Source organism: Coregonus clupeaformis, chromosome 4, assembly GCF_020615455.1.
Source record: "Coregonus clupeaformis isolate EN_2021a chromosome 4, ASM2061545v1, whole genome shotgun sequence".
NCBI lineage: Eukaryota > Metazoa > Chordata > Actinopteri > Salmoniformes > Salmonidae > Coregonus > Coregonus clupeaformis.
The window spans coordinates 7,412,765-7,433,304 of record NC_059195.1 but is presented as its reverse complement, the minus strand read 5'-3'; the positions used below and the strand labels follow the sequence as shown (position 1 = coordinate 7,433,304).

General features: G+C 41.9%; 1 protein-coding gene across 3 annotated transcripts in view; it reads right to left on the bottom strand.

The window, feature by feature from the left end:
* Window positions 1–20,540, bottom strand: part of hdac4 (histone deacetylase 4) — a 198,068-nt gene that overhangs the window by 37,634 nt on the left and 139,894 nt on the right. For all 3 annotated transcript variants that reach the window (XM_041862710.1, XM_041862719.1, XM_041862726.1), the window contains exon 21: window positions 3,244–3,362. In XM_041862710.1, the coding sequence (XP_041718644.1) occupies window positions 3,244–3,362 (119 nt within the window). The remainder of the gene's footprint in view (window positions 1–3,243; window positions 3,363–20,540) is intronic.

The window sequence follows — 20,540 nt, the reverse complement described above, 5'->3', positions numbered from 1 at the left end:
GGAAGGCAGGCGACATGCTTAGGTCTGCATATTAAGCCCATAGAAACGCATTGGGCTTATTCTGGAAAGATTTAGGTGAGAGTGAGCCCTCTCGCTTCTTCTCTTCGTCTCTGCTGAAACTATCTCACCGGAGAAATCATCCGAACGAGCAAAACAGCGCCCCTCTGTCTTACTATATGTAGCCAATGTATCTGATGCTGTCTGGCCATAAACAGTATGACATGCCATACTCATTTTGTCCAGACAGCATCAGATACATGTTCTACACATACTGAGACAGAGGGCAGCTGTTTCGCTCGCTCTGATGCTTTATCTAAAATTGAGGCGTCTTTCTGTCGGTGCGTGTCTCGTCAAATAAATGATAAATATTTCAATATTTTATGTGGACGGGCAACGAGGTACGGTAGGGCGGGCCAGGCCCCCTAAAGCCTGCCCATAACGCCGGCCCTGAAGAAGAGTATCGCAAATGAAGGGAGAAAAAATATGTAGTGGATGGCATCTAGCTTGCTGAAACCCCTTGTGGGTCCAAATGCAAACAGGGAAATGCAGAGGTAAGACACAAAGGGAAACCCATTGATCCTAGATCAGTAGAGGAATGCTGATCTAGGATCAGTTATGTAATATTATATTGACAGGGAGGACCTGAACCTAGATGAGCACTCCTACTCTGAGATGCTTTGTGAGTATAGGCCCTAATGGTCTTTGACTAATCATTTTCATGAAACACAAACAGCTACAGTATCTTCTCGTGTATTTTTTTTCTATGTATTTTTTTCAGTTTCCCTGGCCCCTGATGATCACTGCAATTATCTTCTTTCCTTTATTTTCATACTTTTCTATCACTATTTTCTATACTATTTATTAATTTATTTGGGCATTTTATCAATAAAATGCATTTCTTAAAATTAAAGGGTTGTGTTGTGTCAGTTGCTTTTGTGGGTCAGACCAAGTGTGTTTGATTAAAATAGAATACTAATGCACACCGCAGAGTGGTCCATTGAAACTCACTAGCATCAGGCACAGCAATGGTAACAGCTGGTCTAGAAGTAGCACACTGCTACAAACCCTCTCAGATCAGCCCAGCAAGAGGAATCTGATTTAAACTGATTTAAATGGTCATCTGTCATAACGGCACATACACACGCTGGCCAGCCACAATGTATTTTAATTCAGAGTTTTTTAAAAGTGTGGTTGCAAGACACTCCCTCCTCATGGCCAGAACTAGTGTTTCTGCTCAACTCTTTTTACCACTTAGCATTGGCTCAAACACCACATCACTGCAGCCTTTCTCTTAAGGGAGATATGATCTTTAAAACATACAGTGGCTTGCGAAAGTATTCACCCCCCTTGGCATTTTTCCTATTTTGTTGCCTTACAACCTGGAATTAAAATGGTTTTTTTGCGGGTTTGTATCATTTGATTTACACAACATGCCTACCACTTTGAAGATGCAAAATCTTTTTTGGGGTGAAACAAACAAGAAATAAAACAAAAAAACTGAAAACTTGAGCATGCATAACTATTCACCCCCCCAAAGTCAATACTTTGTAGAGCCACCTTTTGCAGCAATTACAGCTGCAAGTCTCTTGGGGTATGTCTCTATAAGCTTGGCACATCTAGCCACTAGGATTTTTACCCATTCTTCAAAGCAAAACTGCTCCAGCTCCTTCAAGTTGGATGGGTTCCGCTGGTGTACAGCAATCTTTAAGTCATACCACAGATTCTCAATTGGATTGAGGTCTGGGCTTTGACTAGGCCATTCCAAGACATTTAAATGTTTCCCCTTAAACCACTCGAGTGTTGCTTTAGCAGTATGCTTAGGGTCATTGTCCTGCTGGAAGGTGAACCTCCGTCCCAGTCTCAAATCTCTGGAAGACTGAAACAGGTTTCCCTCAAGAATTTCCCTGTATTTAGCGCCATCCATCGTTCCTTCAATTCTGACCACTTTCCCAGTCCCTGCCGATGAAAACATCCCCACAGCATGATGCTGCCACCACCATGCTACACTGTGGGGATGGTGTTCTCGGGGTGATGAGAGGTGTTGGGTTTGCGCCAGACATAGCGTTTTCCTTGATGGCCAAAAAGCTCAATTTTATTCTTCGCTTTTGGCGAACACCAAACATGTTTGCTTATTTTCTTCTTTAAGCAATGGCTTTTTTCTGGCCACTCCTCCGTAAAGCCCAGCTCTGTGGAGTGTATGGCTTAAAGTGGTCCTATGGACAGATACTCCAATCTCCGCTGTGGAGCTTTGCAGCTCCTTCAGGGTTATCTTTGGTCTCTTTGTTGCCTCTGATTAATGCCCTCCTTGCCTGGTCTGTGAGTTTTGGTGGGCGGCCCTCTCTTGGCAGGTTTGTTGTGGTGCCATATTCTTTCAATTTTTTTATAATGGATTTAATGGTGCTCGGTGGGATGTTCAAAGTTTCAGATATTTTTTTATAACCCAACCCCGATCTGTACTTCTCCACAACTTTGTCCCTGACCTGTTTGGAGAGCTCCTTGGTCTTCATAGTGCCGCTTGCTTGGTGGTGCCCCTTGCTTAGTGGTGTTGCAGACTCTGGGGACTTTCAGAACAGGTGTATATATACTGAGATCATGTGACAGATCATGTAACACTTAGATTGCACACAGGTGGACTTTATTTAACTAATTATGTGACTTCTGAAGGTAATTGGTTCCACCAGATCTTATTTAGGGTCTTCATAGCAAAGGGGGTGAATACATATGCACGCACCACTTTTCCGTTATTTTCTTTTTTTGAAATTTGTGAAATGTAATTTTTTTCATTTCATTTCACCAATTTGGACTATTTTGTGTATGTCCATTACATGAAATCCAAATAAAAATCAATTTAAATTACAGGTTGTAATGCAACAAAATAGGAAAAACGCCAAGGGGGATGAATACTTTTGCAAGGCACTGTATCTGAGTGCCGCCTTTAGACTGATAGGCAGAAGGAATGCTGGTTAGGAGAGTGGTAACTAATACTAAAAAATACAGTCTTCCTTGCTCACTGATCTGTAAGTGATTGTAAAAGTGAAGGTATGTTTCCACTTTATTGCTTTCAGTAATCCAACCTTGTCAGATCAGTAATTACCTCAAGGAAGGAAGAAAAGAAGGATGCATTTTGAATGTATTGAATAAGGCCATTGTCTATGGTAGGGCAGCATCATGGCTGGATACATTTAATTCATAAGCAGTGGGTTGGTGTAGAGAAAAAGAGGGGAAAGGAAGGAAGTCACTTACATTTGGCTGTTAGCCTGTACCCTCCCAGGGGTGACGCGTGGCCCTCCACAGCATCGAATCCTGAAGACACCAGAACCACGTCAGGAGCAAACTCGTTGGCGATGGGCATCACCACCGTCCTGTGAAGGGAGAGAGAAAAAAAAGGGAGTGGGAAAGAGAGAGAGAATGAGTGAGTTAGTGCCACCCTCCCCTGTAGTGACTCACCTAAACATACGTATTGACAGACACCGTCTAGAGCAGGGATCATCAACTAGATTCAGCCCCGGGACTATTTGTTCTTGAGCGGATGGTTAGGGGGTCGGAACATAATTACAAATAATTTCTAGACTGCAACAGACCATTTCAAACCTTGCTTACATTTGTATATGATCACATACACTGAGTGTACAAAACATTAAGGACACCTGCTCTTTCCATGACATAGACTGACCGGGTGAATCCAGAGCGTTGGGCAAGTAACTGAAAGGTTGCTGGTTCGAATCTTAGAGCCAACAAGGTGAAAAAAATCTGTTGATGTGCCCTTGAGCAAGGCACTAATTGCTCCTCTAAGTTGCTTTGGATAAGAGCGTCTGCTACACGACTAAAATGTAACCAATGAACCACTTACATTGCAATGTACCTGCTAATTTAGTCAAAAAGTCAGTAAACAACACATAACCTTACATAATCTCCCATACAGGAATCAAAGCCACATATCTGGTTTTGAGAACAACATGCTACAAAAAACTGGGCCATAGAAACCCCCTGAACTACACAGTGAGAGAAAGGAAGAACTCAGGTCACATGTCAGGGGAGCAGTAAAAGTGAATGTGAGGAATTGAATACACAATGATACTGTAGTTCTGAGGGGACGATATGTCGTTGGTCTGTGTTGATGGCTGTGTGGGTGTGCTTAGTGAGAACTTAGAATCCACCCTCTCTCACACAGCTGGTGGAAGGAAAATAGATAGTGAATTTAGTGCTTTGGTTCAGCAACCCGTGGTTGCAGTGACAGTTTGTTGAGGCTGTAGTTAGAGTATTTCCCTGTACTCCCAAGTCTAGGTCGTACTCATCAAGCTTTCGTTGAACTACATATGTGTAGAAGTTGTAATTGCACTCATAATGCATAGAAAGTGATCAATCCTTTCCTCATTATCATGACTGTTTTTAAATATGCTCTTTCAAGTTGTAGAAATACAATTTGGTTGAGTTGAATGTCTCTTTTGTGCTGTAGTTGTGTAGCTGTCACCGGGTTTATCTGGGATAGAAAGAGCGTTGCATAGTTGTTCCTTGTACTGATAGGCTGTCAATATTGTGTAGTTGAATTGCAAAAGGAATATGTCTGCGATGTGTCAGTGTTGTGAAGTTGTCTGTGACAGTGACACCATTGTGTAGATGTTTGTAATCATACTGTTTATTTGCCGTGGGACTTCCAGTGTAGCTGTGCACTCAGGCGGCACACTGTGCTTTTTGGTGCCGGCAGTATTTGGGTAGGCAGTGTTTTGGTGCGAGTGTGAGGAGGTGGCTCAGGGCCATGTTGTAGTAACCCTCTACTTTGCTGACCTCAGGAACATGGCACTTGTCTCCTGGCTGCGGGCATGGCGGGCGAGCGGGTAGCATGCCCAAAGCTCCTGAGCCCGCTTTCTTTCCATCCTGCTCTGGCCGCCACAATTGTAGCACCCCCCACCCCCCCCCTCACATACACACACAGCTGTCTGCAGTGGCGGCCTCCCCCCAAGGGAGAGAGGAGGTATTTTTAGGAGCCTCGGTACCTCAGACAGCTGAGATACACAGAGGAGAGTGTGCGTCACTGACTATGTCAGCATGCCTCTGGCACTGGGGTGAAGAGAATGAGTAAGAGATGAGTCGTGACAGAGTGAGGAGGTGAAGGAGAGAATGAATGAGACCAAATGAGAGGATGAGTACAGAATGGAAGCATACCCTTGTGGTAGCAATACATGCAGGTAGGCTGCAAATATCCAAAGAGATTAAACAAGAAAGTAGTACTGTCTTGGAAGTATTTGTTCAGCTGCTTTAAAGTTCACACACACACACACACACACACGCACGCACAAGCACCATTAATATCAAGAATATAAAAGACCCCACACCACAGGCACTCGTGGCCAGCCACATATACAAGAGAGGAGGGGGGCCTTCAGTATGAAGGTTACCGTGACGACCCGAGCATCACACATAACCTCCGGAACCCCCCTCTGAACTAACAAGTATAAAGACACACACACACACGTCAAGCCTCCATCAAAAACTGCACACATCATCAAACCCCGCCCTCCCCCCCCGACAAACCCTCTCTAAAACAGACGACAATCTTGGGAAAGCCACAGCGATCCATTAGAGAGCCAGTGTGAGTGGAAACGAGGGCTTTTTTATAGGCCTGCTATGGCGTGAATCAGTGGATATCTATGTGGTAGATGAAAAAGGCTTGGTTAATAAAGCTAGCGGATAATGAGTTTTAACAGGATGTACGACGCCGTCTTAGCTACGGGACATCCTGGGTTTGTGGGGTTGGATCCTAAAACCTTCCTGCCTCCATCAGCTAGTTCCTGCCTGTAAAGTGTCGTCGCTGAGGTGTGCTTTCGATGTCGAGGGAAAATGTATACTTTTCTGCTCTGCCACGACACGCAGTCGCACCGAATGTGTTTGTTCAGATTAAAGGCGCAACATGTAGCTTTGTGTGCCCCCTAACCAAATTCACATAGAAATGTGAGTTATAGATCTGTCACTCATTGAAAGCAAGTCTGATAAACGGTAGATCCGTTTTATGTGTACTATTTCTATGTTTTGTTTTTGCGTCTTTTTACTTTGATTTAGGTGGTACAATGATTCTCTATACTTTACATTGCTTGTTTTGTCACAAACTGAAATTAGGCAAACATTTGAGAATTTTAGCAACCAGGTAATGGCAGAGCGATTTCTACACATTGTGCCTTTAAAGAAAACGAAAGTTGAATAAAAACTGCTTACAACATGTTTCTGTATTACCTGTTGCACATTTAGTTTGTTCCTCAACACATGGACCTTGGTTGGACTGTGTGTATGTGTGTCTGTGTGTGTGTGTCTGTGTGTGTTGCTGTGAGAGTGTGTGTGTGTGTGTGTGTGTGTGTGTGTGTGTGTGTGTGTGTGTGTGTGTGTGTGTGTGTGTGTGTGTGTGTGTGTGTATCCTGACACTGTATGGGAGCGTGCTTGGGAGGACCTGCTAAGCCTCAGGGTTGAACACCTCTTTCTCCTGAGAGTCAGGCCTAACCCAAATCCCTCTGACCCACTGTAATATCCTCATCACATGCCAACACACAAACTCAGATTCTCTCTCTTTCACACAAACACATGTATACGTACCATGTCCCTACACACACACAGTATTTCATCATCTCTAGCATTTCTGCGAAGATAACGCCGCCGCCTCTGTGACTACTCAATGCGCTCGACCTATAAAGCTCCCCGAACCCACCGAAACCACCTGAAGATCAGTTCCGCAGGTGGTCACCCAACACATGTCAACTTTCCCAAAGAGGTTGCTCTGGAGTCTGCTATTCCTCCTCTGGGGCATTCCTATAGCTATTGGATTTTTCACAGATATGAGAAGACGAGCTGAACCATGTCTCTCTCTTTCATCTGCACTCTTTTTCTTATTTACCTTTTTCCCAGTGAGATTGTGCTCTTACAGTTTGGGAGAGAATAGACTAGACGGAGGTGGTAGATTTAGTCAGAGTGCTGCCGTAGATGAACACTCTTTGGGGGATTGAGAAGTCTTTGTGTAGGGTACTTTATTCACTAATAGTTCACCAAAGTTCTCATAATGGCGCCCATTCTCTGATTGCGCTGAGTGCTAAGACCTGCACACACACTAACACACAAATACGCACGCACTAACACACACTCACACACACACTCTTTTGGAATGGAGGCAGCTGTTCCCTCAGTGGCATTAACAAGAAACAGGGAAACCTCCCTCTCTAGGAACTCTTTCCATCTTCCACTCCTCCTTTTCATCCCTCGCTCCAACCCCTCCTCCGCCTCAGAACGTGTGTATGTGTTGTGTGTTTTCATGTGGACTCCTAAACAACGAATGAGAAGGAAGATGCTATAGCTTGACTGGACACACTTGACTTCAGTTTACGATTGCTAATTAGCAATAGCCCGTGTACAGATTTCCCCTGCAATGGACTGAGACCGATTGCGAGAGCTTGGAAGTAGAACCGGCGACTGCCAAGCACCCAAAAAGAGATCCATCCTCACCGTACGGCCTAATCCACCCAGTGCAGGGGCGTGCCAAGACCGGTTAGGATAGTAAAATAGACCCGATACAATACCTCCCAAACCTACTAACCAACAAAGGGTTAACGCTAGCCATGCCTACATGTTAGGCTCAAAGGCTTTTCCGACCGTTCACAAAAAAGCATGGGAGAGCAGGCAAAGAGACAGGGTAGAAAACACACATACACACACACACACACTTCAAAGCCTTGTCATCTGGCGTTGTGGAGAGCTGGTTTGAATTAAGCTCAATTCTCCTCTCTGTTTCCAAGTTCATGGTGAGAGAGGGAGCGAGAGGGAGAGAGAGACGGTGCTTCTGGTTTTCATTAGGGACCATTTTCTTATCTTTTTTTTCTCTCTCTTTCTGGAGTCTGGCTTGATCCCCTGCAAATGCAACGTGGCACTGGCTGTGAAGAAATTAGAAGATGACGCCCGCGAGGCAGGCATCCTCTTACACACAGAGAGAGAGAGAGAGAGAGAGAGAGAGAGAGAGAGAGAGAGAGAGAGAGAGAGAGAGAGAGAGAGAGAGAGAGAGCGAGAGAGAGAGAGAGAGAGAATATGCTGCTTACAAAGCAAGAGACAAAATAAGGAGTGAGATGGGGAGGATGTGTGTGTGTATGGTTTGTGTTTGTGTGTGTGAGAGAGAGAGAAAGACACACAGAGAGACAGAGGGAGAGTGGATATATGGACTGTTGGGCTGGCCTTATTCCTCTGGGTTCTGTTAATCAGAGAGGCTGAGGAGAGACTCTCACTGCAGCACTGTGGGATTGATAAGCGCCAGGGGCCAGCTGAGTGACATAAGCGGAAGACCCACGTCCCTGTCACTCCATCCTAAATCTACCCCTAGCCCCTACTCCCCCAAGCCATCCCCCATCCACCTTCTCATAATTCAATTCAAGAACATTTATTGACATGGAAAGTGTAAGAATTTACATTGCCAAAACATATCAAATCAATTTCTCTCTCTCCCCATCTCCTTGCGTAGATCTTATAGGATTGGATAGGTGTAAGCAATATGGTGGAATTTCCACCTAGCCTATCAGAGGCTGAGGTGAAGCTATACTACCATATTGAGTGTACTTACTGTGTCTCATCCATGGAATACATAAAAAGAGGTAAGGTTAAGGGTGTCTCAATCGCTTACAGTATCTCATAAAGGTCATGAACTTTGCTAGCTGTCAGTCTTTCAGGTCATTGGCCAGAGGACTATACAACCGAATCAACTTTTAGAATATCAGGCGTGGCTGAAAATCTACGTTTTTACATTACGTTTTTTTAAGGGGGAGGAGAATTAACGAAGAGGCAACTCGAATGAACTCTGATGGCTTTTATTATAATTTTTACATTGCAAACGATGACAATCCTTTTTCATGCCACGACAGGTATCGGATCCTGGCAAATAGGTTTCGGAATGAATCAGTCCAAAACTGAGAGGTGCCGGATCCTGTTCCAGCTCAAATGAAGCACTGATTATACTGCTATAGAGACAAATAGCCAATGGATGCCAAGATACATGAGCATGACAACAACGTGACGAGCGACAACATACCGTTTTCTGGTCTGAACTACTACAGTGTCACAGAGTATCAACAAACAAGATGTCTAACCCTTTCCAAACAGTTGGCCTTGCAGTTCTATCAATTGCAGCACCAACATAATGGGGCAGGGTGGTTACTAACAATGCAATGTCAGAATCTTAAGAAGTTTCCAAAAGATCCACTTTACACTGAGCCAACACGGGTAGGATGGAGGATGGAGGACATTTTGGCACCAGTACGCTGTAGTTTCCCAATTCCTTTACATGAATGGCTGGTGTTGGGTGGCTCTGGCTTCTATCAATTGAGTGGGGAGCTACTTTTCTGGCTTGGTTGAGAAAAAACAACAACAAAGGATAGATTTGAGCAACGCATACAATTTAGCTTTTCTTTATATGGCTCTACAACAACAAAAGAGACACTACCTGAAGACGGGCTACACGTGACTCAGACGGTGGGGGCACAGCACTTGAGGGTTTGTCTACATGTATTGCATTTACTGTATAATATGTCATAGGTACATATGCGCCCTAATATATATAATGTTCCACATCTCATATGCTGCGTACATCCATATGACATATATGATATTGCGACTTGTACAGCACGTGCTCCATCTGCCTGGATGTGAGAGGGTCAGTGTGGGGTTAGGTGAGGAGCAGGGTTATGTGGAGATTGAGATCTGGGGTACATTAGGAGGGCACGGTATCCTGGTTAGCATAGCGTGCAGCCAGCCATTCAGTGAGTGAGAGAGAGTGAGAGAGTGAGAGAGTGAGAGAGAGAGAGAGAGAGAGAGGTTTGATGTGTGTCTACTTGTACCGGCAGCTCAGATCAGTTGGCCAGACACACAGCTCATCTTCAAAGTGGGGCGTCGCACATTTCCCTCTGCCCTGCATCCACCATATGTCTGAGTGTGTGAGTGTGTGTGTGTGTGTGTTTGTGAGTGTATGCATGCATGCATTCATTGGTGGGTGGGTGAGTGTGTGTGTATGCATGCATGAGTTTTGAGTGGTGTTTGTGTTTTCTTGTGTGTTTGTGTTGTGTGTCTATATGCGAGTGCTCGCATTATGTGTGTGTGTACAGTGCGAGTGTGTAGGTGGGTTATAAGTAGCCCCAGACAGCGGACCAAATGGAGTTCAGACCTGGCATCAGCCTGCTTGGCAGATAAAAGAGGCCGCCACAAAGCCTTGCCTCGGCCGTGCATTACAACACATCATACTTCATGTTTCATGGCCTCTCACTCAGCCATTTAGAACCCACTCACTGTTCTTTTTGGACAGGAGCTTTTCACACAGTCATGGTGAAACATGCCCTTTTGTTACAGATACAATTATCTCAGTACTTCTGCTCTGGCTGAGATGTAATGTTGATTTAGTGTATCATGTGAACAGATATTACTGTATAATAGACAATGTGTGGACAATATGTACACTTTTGGGACTATTTATTTGGTTCCATTGTACAGGGCAAATTAATAAAGTGCACCTGAAGCGTATGGAATTATTTGACATATGTATTTGACTGAGGTTTGACCCCAAATGATGTTCACGTGGTTGTATTTGTGAACATCACTTGTATTTTTGGCAGGGATATTTTACATAAATCGCCCAATCCGTTGTCTTAGTCCTTTCTATGTTTTCTTCCCTCGAAAACATCTACCGTTGTCCTGAGTCAACCATTTCTATGTACTACATTCTAATCCTAACTGCTAACAATACCCTACTGTATCAGTCACGTCGGCTTAAGTTGAAAGCTGTGGACATAGACAACATCGGGTATCATCTACATTAAAGGAAAGAAGGCAGTGAGTGATATCAGAGTGAATTATCCCTTTAATGTGCGTCTGTAGACTTGCGGCCTGACAGTAGTGTGTCTAGTGGGGTCCGAAATTATTGACACCCTTGATAAAGATGAGCAAAAATGACTGTATAAAATTAATAATTCAAATACTGAGCTATATTGTATACTCCCAAAAATTGGGAAATTATATTATTTTTTAATATTACAATTGCTCAGTGAAAGAGATTTTGTTTAACAAGTATATACAGTGGGGAAAAAAAGTATTTAGTCAGCCACCAATTGTGCAAGTTCTCCCACTTAAAAAGATGAGAGAGGCCTGTAATTTTCATCATAGGTACACGTCAACTATGACAGACAAATTGAGAAAAAAAAATCCAGAAAATCCCATTGTAGGATTTTTTATGAATTTATTTGCAAATTATGGTGGAAAATAAGTATTTGGTCACCTACAAACAAGCAAGATGTCTGGCTCTCACAGACCTGTAACTTCTTCTTTAAGAGGCTCCTCTGTCCTCCACTCGTTACCTGTATTAATGGCACCTGTTTGAACTTGTTATCAGTATAAAAGACACCTGTCCACAACCTCAAACAGTCACACTCCAAACTTCACAATGGCCAAGACCAAAGAGCTGTCAAAGGACACCAAAAACAAAAAGTAGACCTGCACCAGGCTGGGAAGACTGAATCTGCAATAGGTAAGCAGCTTGGTTTGAAGATATCAACTGTGGGAGCAATTATTAGGAAATGGAAGACATACAAAACCACTGATAATCTCCCTCGATCTGGGGCTCCACGCAAGATCTCACCCCGTGGGGTCAAAATGATCACAAGAACGGTGAGCAAAAATCCCAGAACCACACGGGGGGACCTAGTGAATGACCTGCAGAGAGCTGGGACCAAAGTAACAAAGCCAACCATCAGTAACACACTACGCCGCCAGGGACTCAAATCCTGCAGTGCGAGACGTGTCCCCCTGCTTAAGCCAGTACATGTCCAGGCCCGTCTGAAGTGCATTTGGATGATCCAGAAGAGGATTGGGAGAATGTCATATGGTCAGATGAAACCAAAATATAACTTTTTGGTAAAAACTCAACTCGTCGTGTTTGGAGGACAAAGAATGCTGAGTTGCATCCAAAGAACACCATACCTACTGTGAAGCATGGGGTTGGAAACATCATGCTTTGGGGCAGTTTTTCTGCAAAGGGACCAGGATGACTGATCCGTGTAAAGGAAAGAATGAATGGGGCCATGTATCGTGAGATTTTGAGTGAAAACCTCCTTCCATCAGCAAGGGCATTGAAGATGAAACGTGGCTGGGTCTTTCAGCATGACAATGATCCCAAACACACCGCCCGGGCAACGAAGGAGTGGCTTCGTAGAAGCATTTCAAGGTCCTGGAGTGGCCTAGCCAGTCTCCAGATCTCTACCCCATAGAAAATCTTTGGAGGGAGTTTAAAGTCTGTGTTGCCCAGCGACAGCCCCAAAACATCACTGCTCTAGAGGAGATCTGCATGGAGGAATGGGCCAAAATACCAGCAACAGTGTGTGAAAACCTTGTGAAGACTTACAGAAAACGTTTGACCTGTGTCATTGCCAACAAAGGGTATATAACAAAGTATTGAGAAACTTTTGTTATTGGCCAAATACTTATTTTCCACCATCATATGCCAATAAATTCATTAAAAATCCTACAATGTGATTTTCTGGATTTTTTTTCCTCATTTTGTCTGTCATAGTTGACGTGTACCTATGATAAAAATTACAGGCCTCTCTCATCTTTTTAAGTGGGAGAACTTGCACAATTGGTGGCTGACTAAATACTTTTTTTCCCCACTGTATATATATTTTTCCAAAAAGGTAGGGGTCAAAATTATTGACACCCCTAAAGATTCTTATAAATAAAGTAGTCAAAAGTTTAGTATTTGGTTCCATATTCCTTTTTTTTTGGGGGGGAGGGCGGGGGGGGTAGATCAGCTTTAATATTTCAGATAGATTTTATAACTTCCATCAATGTTATTGTCTGCATCACTTCCAATCCCCCATATGTTTTTTTTTCTCACAAATATATATATATATATACAGTGAGGGAAAAAAGTATTTGATCCCCTCTCAATCAGAAAGATTTCTGGCTCCCAGGTGTCTTTTATACAGGTAACGAGCTTGTAGACCTACACAAGGCTGGAATGGGCTACAAAAACATCGCCAAGCAGCTTGGTGAGAAGGTGACAACAGTTGGTGCGATTATTCGCGAATGGAAGAAACACAAAATAACTGTCAATCTCCCTCAGCCTGGGGCTCCATGCAAGATCTCACCTCGTGGAGTTGCCATGATCATGAGAACGGTGAGAAATCAGCCCAGAACTACACAGGAGGATCTTGTCAATGATCTCAAGGCAGCTGGGACCATAGTCACCAAGAAAACAATTGGTAACACGCTACGCCGTGAAGGACTGAAATCCTGCAGCGCCCGCAAGATCCCCCTGCTCAAGAAAGCGCAAATACATGCCCATCTGAAGTTTGCCAATGAACATCTGAATGATTCAGAGGAGAACTGGGTGAAAGTGTTGTGGTCAGATGAGACCAAAATGGAGCTCTTTGGCATCAACTCAACTCGCCGTGTTTGGAGGAGGAGGAATGCTGTCTATGACCCCAAGAACACCATCCCCACCGTCAAACACGGAGGTGGAAACATTATGCTTTGGGGGTGTTTTTCTGCTAAGGGGACAGGACAACTTCACCACATCAAAGGGACGATGGACGGGGCCATGTACCGTCAAATCTTGGGTGAGAACCTCCTTCCCTCAGCCAGGGCATTGAAAATGGGTCGTGGATGGGTATTCCAGCATGACAATGACCCAAAACACACGGCCAAGGCAACAAAGGAGTGGCTCAAGAAGAAGCACATTAAGGTCCTGGAGTGGCCTAGCCAGTCTCCAGACCTTAATCCCATAGAAAATCTGTGGAGGGAGCTGAAGGTTCGAGTAGCCAAACGTCAGCCTTGAAACCTTAATGACTTGGAGAAGATCTGCAAAGAGGAGTGGGACAAAATCCCTCCTGAGATGTGCGCAAACCTGGTGGCCAACTACAAGAAACGTCTGACCTCTGTGATTGCCAACAAGGGTTTCACCACCAAGTACTAAGTCATGTTTTGCAGAGGGGTCAAATACTGATTTCCCTCATTAAAATGCAAATCAATTCATAACATTTTTGACATGCGTTTTTCTGGATTTTTTTGTTGTTATTCTGTCTCTCACTGTTCAAATAAACCTACCATTAAAGTTATAGACTGATAATTTATTTGTCAGTGGGCAAACGTACAAAATCAGCAGGGGATCAAATACTTTTTTGCCTCACTGTACATCCATACACATATATACATACATCCATATTTCCCTTTATTACTTTCCAACCCCACCACCCCTTTCCCAATTGGAGTAAACTAGTGAACAACAATGCTTAGGCCTCTACTTCCAGCCCATACATACTATATACATTTTATGGAAACAGTCAAATTCTACAATAATTATATTTTGTTTGTTTTTACTCCTGAACTTCCTCCGATCATTTTCATTTTCATGTCCATCCGGTTTGCTTCTATATGCCATATTTTTCTAACTGTGCTCTTTCACAAAAGCTCTCAACCTATAACCTATATACTTATTATGGACACAGTATGCTTTACATTACTTATCTTGCTGTTATTAGTTGTTGTTATTAGTCCCATCCTTCAGCTCCATTCAACACATCCCATCTATCTCTTAACACCATCCATATTGGATGTCTATTTGCCATATATTTTTCAACTGTACTGTTTTACAAAAGTTCTGAACCTTTCTATTCTCATTGTTTCTACAGATCGTAAATTGAAAATAAACATTTTGGCTAAAAGTATTATTATATTATTGATCGATTGACTATGGCTTTTCAGATCACCCAGTAGTGCTATCTGCAGGGTTAGCTCCAGGTAAATATTGTAATCCTTTAGCCATTCCTGGACCTGTGTCCAAAAACAAGCTACAAATGGACAGTACCAAAACAAAATGATCTTTGCAGCAAAATCTGCAGAGCTGGGAAGATTGCATCCCCCATTTAAATAACATTCTATTGGTAGCAAGAATTTTATATAATAATTTAAATTGAAAAATTCTAAGTTTTGAATCCGGCGTCGTTTTGCGTATCAATTCATAAACACTATGCCATGGAATCGGTACGTCAAAAATCTCTTCCCAACTATTTTGCAATCTATATGGAACGGCTGTCAATCCTTTGGTCTTTAAATGAAACTGGTATTCTTTTTTATTTATCACAATTTTCTTTAACAAATTATATTCTTTAATGCAAGGCCGACAGACAAGATCCTTACTTTTCCCCCCTTCCACTTGCCTCTTCCATTTTTGCGGTAATGCTGCAATTATTTGGTTGTAATTTTGGGTAGAGCAGACATTTCCATATGTTTTTGTTAGCTGCATGTGCAAAATAACTCCACCAGTCCTTCCTATGATATAATTTACGAAGATTATATATTTTTTATCAATTAGTATATTTGAGTTTAACCACAATATTTGATGCATTATTTGTTCTGTCGTTTCTGGAGGATTAAATTGAAATTGCAACCAACTTTCCATGGCTTGTTTTAGAAATAGTGATATTTGGGAGATTATTTCCTTTTCAAATAACTTAAAGTGAGAGGTTGTAATCTGAATAACGGGAAAAAGGCCATTCTTGAACATTGGGTGAGACAATCTTACTAATTTGCTAGAGAACCAGTTTGGATTTAAGTATAACTTTTGTATGACTGAAGCTTTTAGTTATATGTCTAATGCTTTAATATTTAATAATTTCTGTCCTCCGAATTCATATTCATTATATAAATAGGCCCGTTTAATTTTGTCTGGCTTGCCCTTCCAAATAAAATGGAATATTTTTTTCTCATATAATTTAAAAAACTGTTCACTAGGCGTAGGTAAGACCATAAGCAAATAGGTAAACTGGGATAATACTAAAGAGTTAATCAGGGTGATTTTTCCACAAATTGACAGATATTTACCTTTCAATGGTAGCAAGATCTTATCTATTTTTGCTAACTTTCTATTAAAATGTATTGGAGTGAGATCCTTTATTTCCTTTGGGATATGTATTCCGAGTATATCCACATCTCCATCAGACCATTTTATTGGTAAACTACATGGTAATGTAAAAATTGTATTTTTTAGTGATCCAATACGTAATATAGTACAGTTATCATAATTTGATTGTAATCCAGAGAGGTTAGAAAATGTATCTAGATCCTCTATGAGGCTGTGGAGGGATTCAAGTTGTGGATTTAAAAGAAAACATGAATCATCAGCGTACAATGACACCTTTGTTTTTAAGCCCTGGATTTCTAATCCCTTGATATTATTGTTGGATCTGATTTTAATAGCTAACATCTCGATGGCAATAATAAATAGATATGCCGATAGTGGACAACCTTGTTTCACTCCTCTTGACAGTTTAAAACTTTCGGAGAAATAGCCATTATTTACTATTTTACACCTAGGGTTACTATACATGATTTTAACCCATTTTGCCAAAATTGAAATGCTCCAGGCATTTATATATAAACCCCAATCATACTTTATCAAATGCCTTTTCGAAGTCTGCTATGAATAGTAGGCCTGGTTTCCCAGATTTTTCATAGTGTTCTATTGTTTCCAGTACTTGCCTTATATTTTCTCCAATGTATCGCCCATGTAAAAAACCTGTCTGATTAGAATGAATAATGTCCGACAATACCTTTTTAATTCTATGCGCTATACATTTTGCTAGAATTTTTGCATCACAACACTGAAGTGTAAGGGGCCTCCAATTTTTTTAAATTGGCTGGATCTTTATATTTTCCACTTGTATCCTGTTTCAGTAATAATGAAATCAGACTTTCTTCTTGTGTGTCTGATAATCTACCATTTACATAGGAGTGGTTAAAACATGCTAATAACGGTCCTCTGAGTATATCAAAAAAGGTTTGGTATACCTCGACTGGTATGCCATCCAACCCTGGAGTTTTCCCGGACTTAAAGTCTTTAATTGCATCCAGAAGTTCCTCCTCTGTAATTTCACCTTCACATTAGTCTTTCTGTATGGCTGTTAATTTTACATTATCAATAGAAAGAAAATCTCTACTATTGGCTTCAGTTAGAGGAGATGGAGGCGACTGAAACGAAAACCTATGCTTAAAGTACTTTGTTTCCTCCTTCAAAATATGATTTGGTGAATCATGGGTGACTCCGTCATTTGTAACCAGTTTCAATAAATTATTTTTGGTAGCATTCCTATGTTGAAGATTAAAAAATAATTTTGTGCATTTCTCCCCATATTCCATCCAGTTTGCTTTATTTTTATAATATATTACACTTGATCCTTCTTGAATAAGTTTCTCCATTTCTTTTTGTTTTTCCTCTAATTTATTCTGAGCCTCTATGTTACAGTTTTTATTGCTATCTATCTGTTCTGTTAGACCTTCTATTTCCTTTGTTAGTGTGGACTCTTTTGACCTAAATTGCTTTTGTTTTCGAGATTAGTACTGAATTGCATGGCCTCTAAAGGCACATTTAAAGGTGTCCCATGCAATAAGGGAATTTGTTGTACCTATGTTATGTCGGAAAAAAATCAGTTATAAATTCCTCTGTCCTAGTTAAAAACAAGTTATCATCCAATAGGCTTTGATTACATTTCCAATATCCTCGCCCACGTGGAAATTCAGTAAGAGTAATGTATATGCCAATTATATGATGGTCCGACCGCATTCTGTCCCCTATCAACACTTTTTAAACTTTTGGTGCCAACGAGAATGACATAAGAAAGAAATCAAGACGACTAGCTTAATTGAGTCTCCGCCATGTATATCTCACTAGATCAGGATATTTAAGCCTCCATATATCTACTAGTTCTAATGTATCCATGACATTCACAATTTCCTTAAGAGCATGAGGGTGATTGTTTGTAATGTGATTTTCTTTACGGTCCATTGAGCTATTTAAAACTGTATTATAATCTCGCACCATAATAATAGAGTCTTAAATTGCTTGCAATTTGATTATATATTATATATTGTTAAAGAAGTGTGGATCATCATTATTTGGTCCGTAAAGGTTAATGAGCCATATCTGTTTATGGTCCAATAACATATTTAAAATAATCCATCTACCTTGCGTATTTATTTGGACAATTTGCACATTCGAATCGAAATTACTGTTAATTAATATCATCACCTCTTTTGAGTTTGTTTGTTTGCCCACTGACAACGACATGATCAGTCTATAATTTTAATGGTAGGTTTATTTGAATAGTGAGAGACAGAATAATGCATGTCAAAAATGTTATAAATTGATTTGCATTTTAATTAGGGAAATAAGTACAGTGGGGAAAAAAAGTATTTAGTCAGCCACCAATTGTGCAAGTTCTCCCACTTAAAAAGATGAGAGAGGCCTATAATTTTCATCATAGGTACATGTCAACTATGACAGACAAATGAGAAAAAAAATCCAGAAAATCACATTGTAGGATTTTTAATGAATTTATTTGCAAATTATGGTGGAAAATAAGTATTTGGTCAATAACAAAAGTTTCTCAATACTTTGTTATATACCCTTTGTTGGCAATGACACAGGTCAAACGTTTTCTGTAAGTCTTCACAAGGTTTTCACACACTGTTGCTGGTATTTTGGCCCATTACACCATGTAGATCTCCTCTAGAGCAGTGATGTTTTGGGACTGTCGCTGGGCAACACAGACTTTCAACTCCCTCCAAAGATTTTCTATGGGGTTGAGATCTGGAGACTGGCTAGGCCACTCCGGGACCTTGAAATGCTTCTTACGAAGCCACTCCTTCGTTGCCCGGGCGGTGTGTTTGGGATCATTGTCATGGTGAAAGACCCAGCCACGTTTCATCTTCAATGCCCTTGCTGATGGAAGGAGGTTTTCACTCAAAATCTCACGATACATGTCCCCATTCATTCTTTCCTTTACACGGATCAGTCGTCCTGGTCCCTTTGCAGAAAAACAGCCCCAAAGCATGATGTTTCCACCCCCATGCTTCACAGTAGGTATGGTGTTCATTGGATGCAACTCAGCATTCTTTGTCCTCCAAACACGACAAGTTTTTACCAAAAAGTTATATTTTGGTTTCATCTGACCATATGACATTCTCCCAATCCTCTTCTGAATCATCCAAATGCACTCTAGCAAACTTCAGACGGGCCTGGACATGTACTGGCTTAAGCAGGGGGACACGTCTCGCACTGCAGGATTTGAGTCCCTGGCGGCGTAGTGTGTTACTGATGGTAGGCTTTGTTACTTTGGTCCCAGCTCTCTGCAGGTCATTCACTAGGTCCCCCCGTGTGGTTCTGGGATTTTTGCTCACCGTTCTTGTGATCATTTTGACCCCACGGGGTGAGATCTTGCGTGGAGCCCCAGATCAAGGGAGATTATCAGTGGTCTTGTATGTCTTCCATTTCCTAATAATTGCTCCCACAGTTGATATCTTCAAACCAAGCTGCTTACCTATTGCATATTCAGTCTTCCCAGCCTGGTGCAGGTCTACAATTTTGTTTCTGGTGTCCTTTGACAGCTCTTTGGTCTTGGCAATAGTGGAGTTTGGAGTGTGACTGTTTGAGGTTGTGGACAGGTGTCTTTTATACTGATAACAAGTTCAAACAGGTGCCATTAATACAGGTAACGAGTGGAGGACAGAGGAGCCTCTTAAAGAAGAAGTTACAGGTCTGTGAGAGCCAGAAATCTTGCTTGTTTGTAGGTGACCAAATACTTATTTTCCACCATAATTTGCAAATAAATTCATAAAAAATCCTACAATGTGATTTTCTGGATATTTTTTTCTCTGTGTCTGTCATAGTTGACGTGTACATATGATGAAAATTACAGGCCTCTCTCATCTTTTTAAGTGGGAGAACTTGCACAATTGGTGGCTGACTAAATACTTTTTTTCCCCACTGTATTTGACCCCCTCTCAATCAGAAAGATTTCTGGCTCCCAGGTGTCTTTTATACTGGTAACGAGTTGAGATTAGGAGCACACTTTTAAAGGGAGTGGTCCTAATCTCAGCTTGTTACCTGTATAAAAGGCACCTGTCCACAGAAAAAATCAATCAATCAGATTCCAAACTCTCCACCATGGCCAAGACCAAAGAGCTCTCCAAGGATGTCAGGGAAAAGATTGTAGACCTACACAAGGCTGGAATGGGCTACAAGACCATCGCCAAGCAGCTTGGTGAGAAGGTGACAACAGTTGGTGCGATTATTCGCAAATGGAAGAAACACAAAAGACCTGTCAATCTCCCTCGGCCTGGGGCTCCATGCAAGATCTCACCTCGTGTAGTTGCAATGATTATGAGAACGGTGAGGAATCAGGCCAGAACTACACGGGAGGATCTTGTCAATGATCTCAAGGCAGCTGGGACCATAATCAATTGGTAACACACTACGCTGTGAAGGACTGAAATCCTGCAGCGTCCGCAAGGTCCCCCTGCTCAAGAAAGCACATATACAGGCCTGTCTGAAGTTTGCAAATGAACATCTGAATGATTCAGAGGAGATTTGGGTGAAAGTGTTGTGGTCAGATGAGACCAAAATCGAGCTCTTTGGCATCAACTCAACTCGCCGTGTTTGGAGGAGGAGGAATGCTGCCTATGACCCCAAGAACACCATCCCT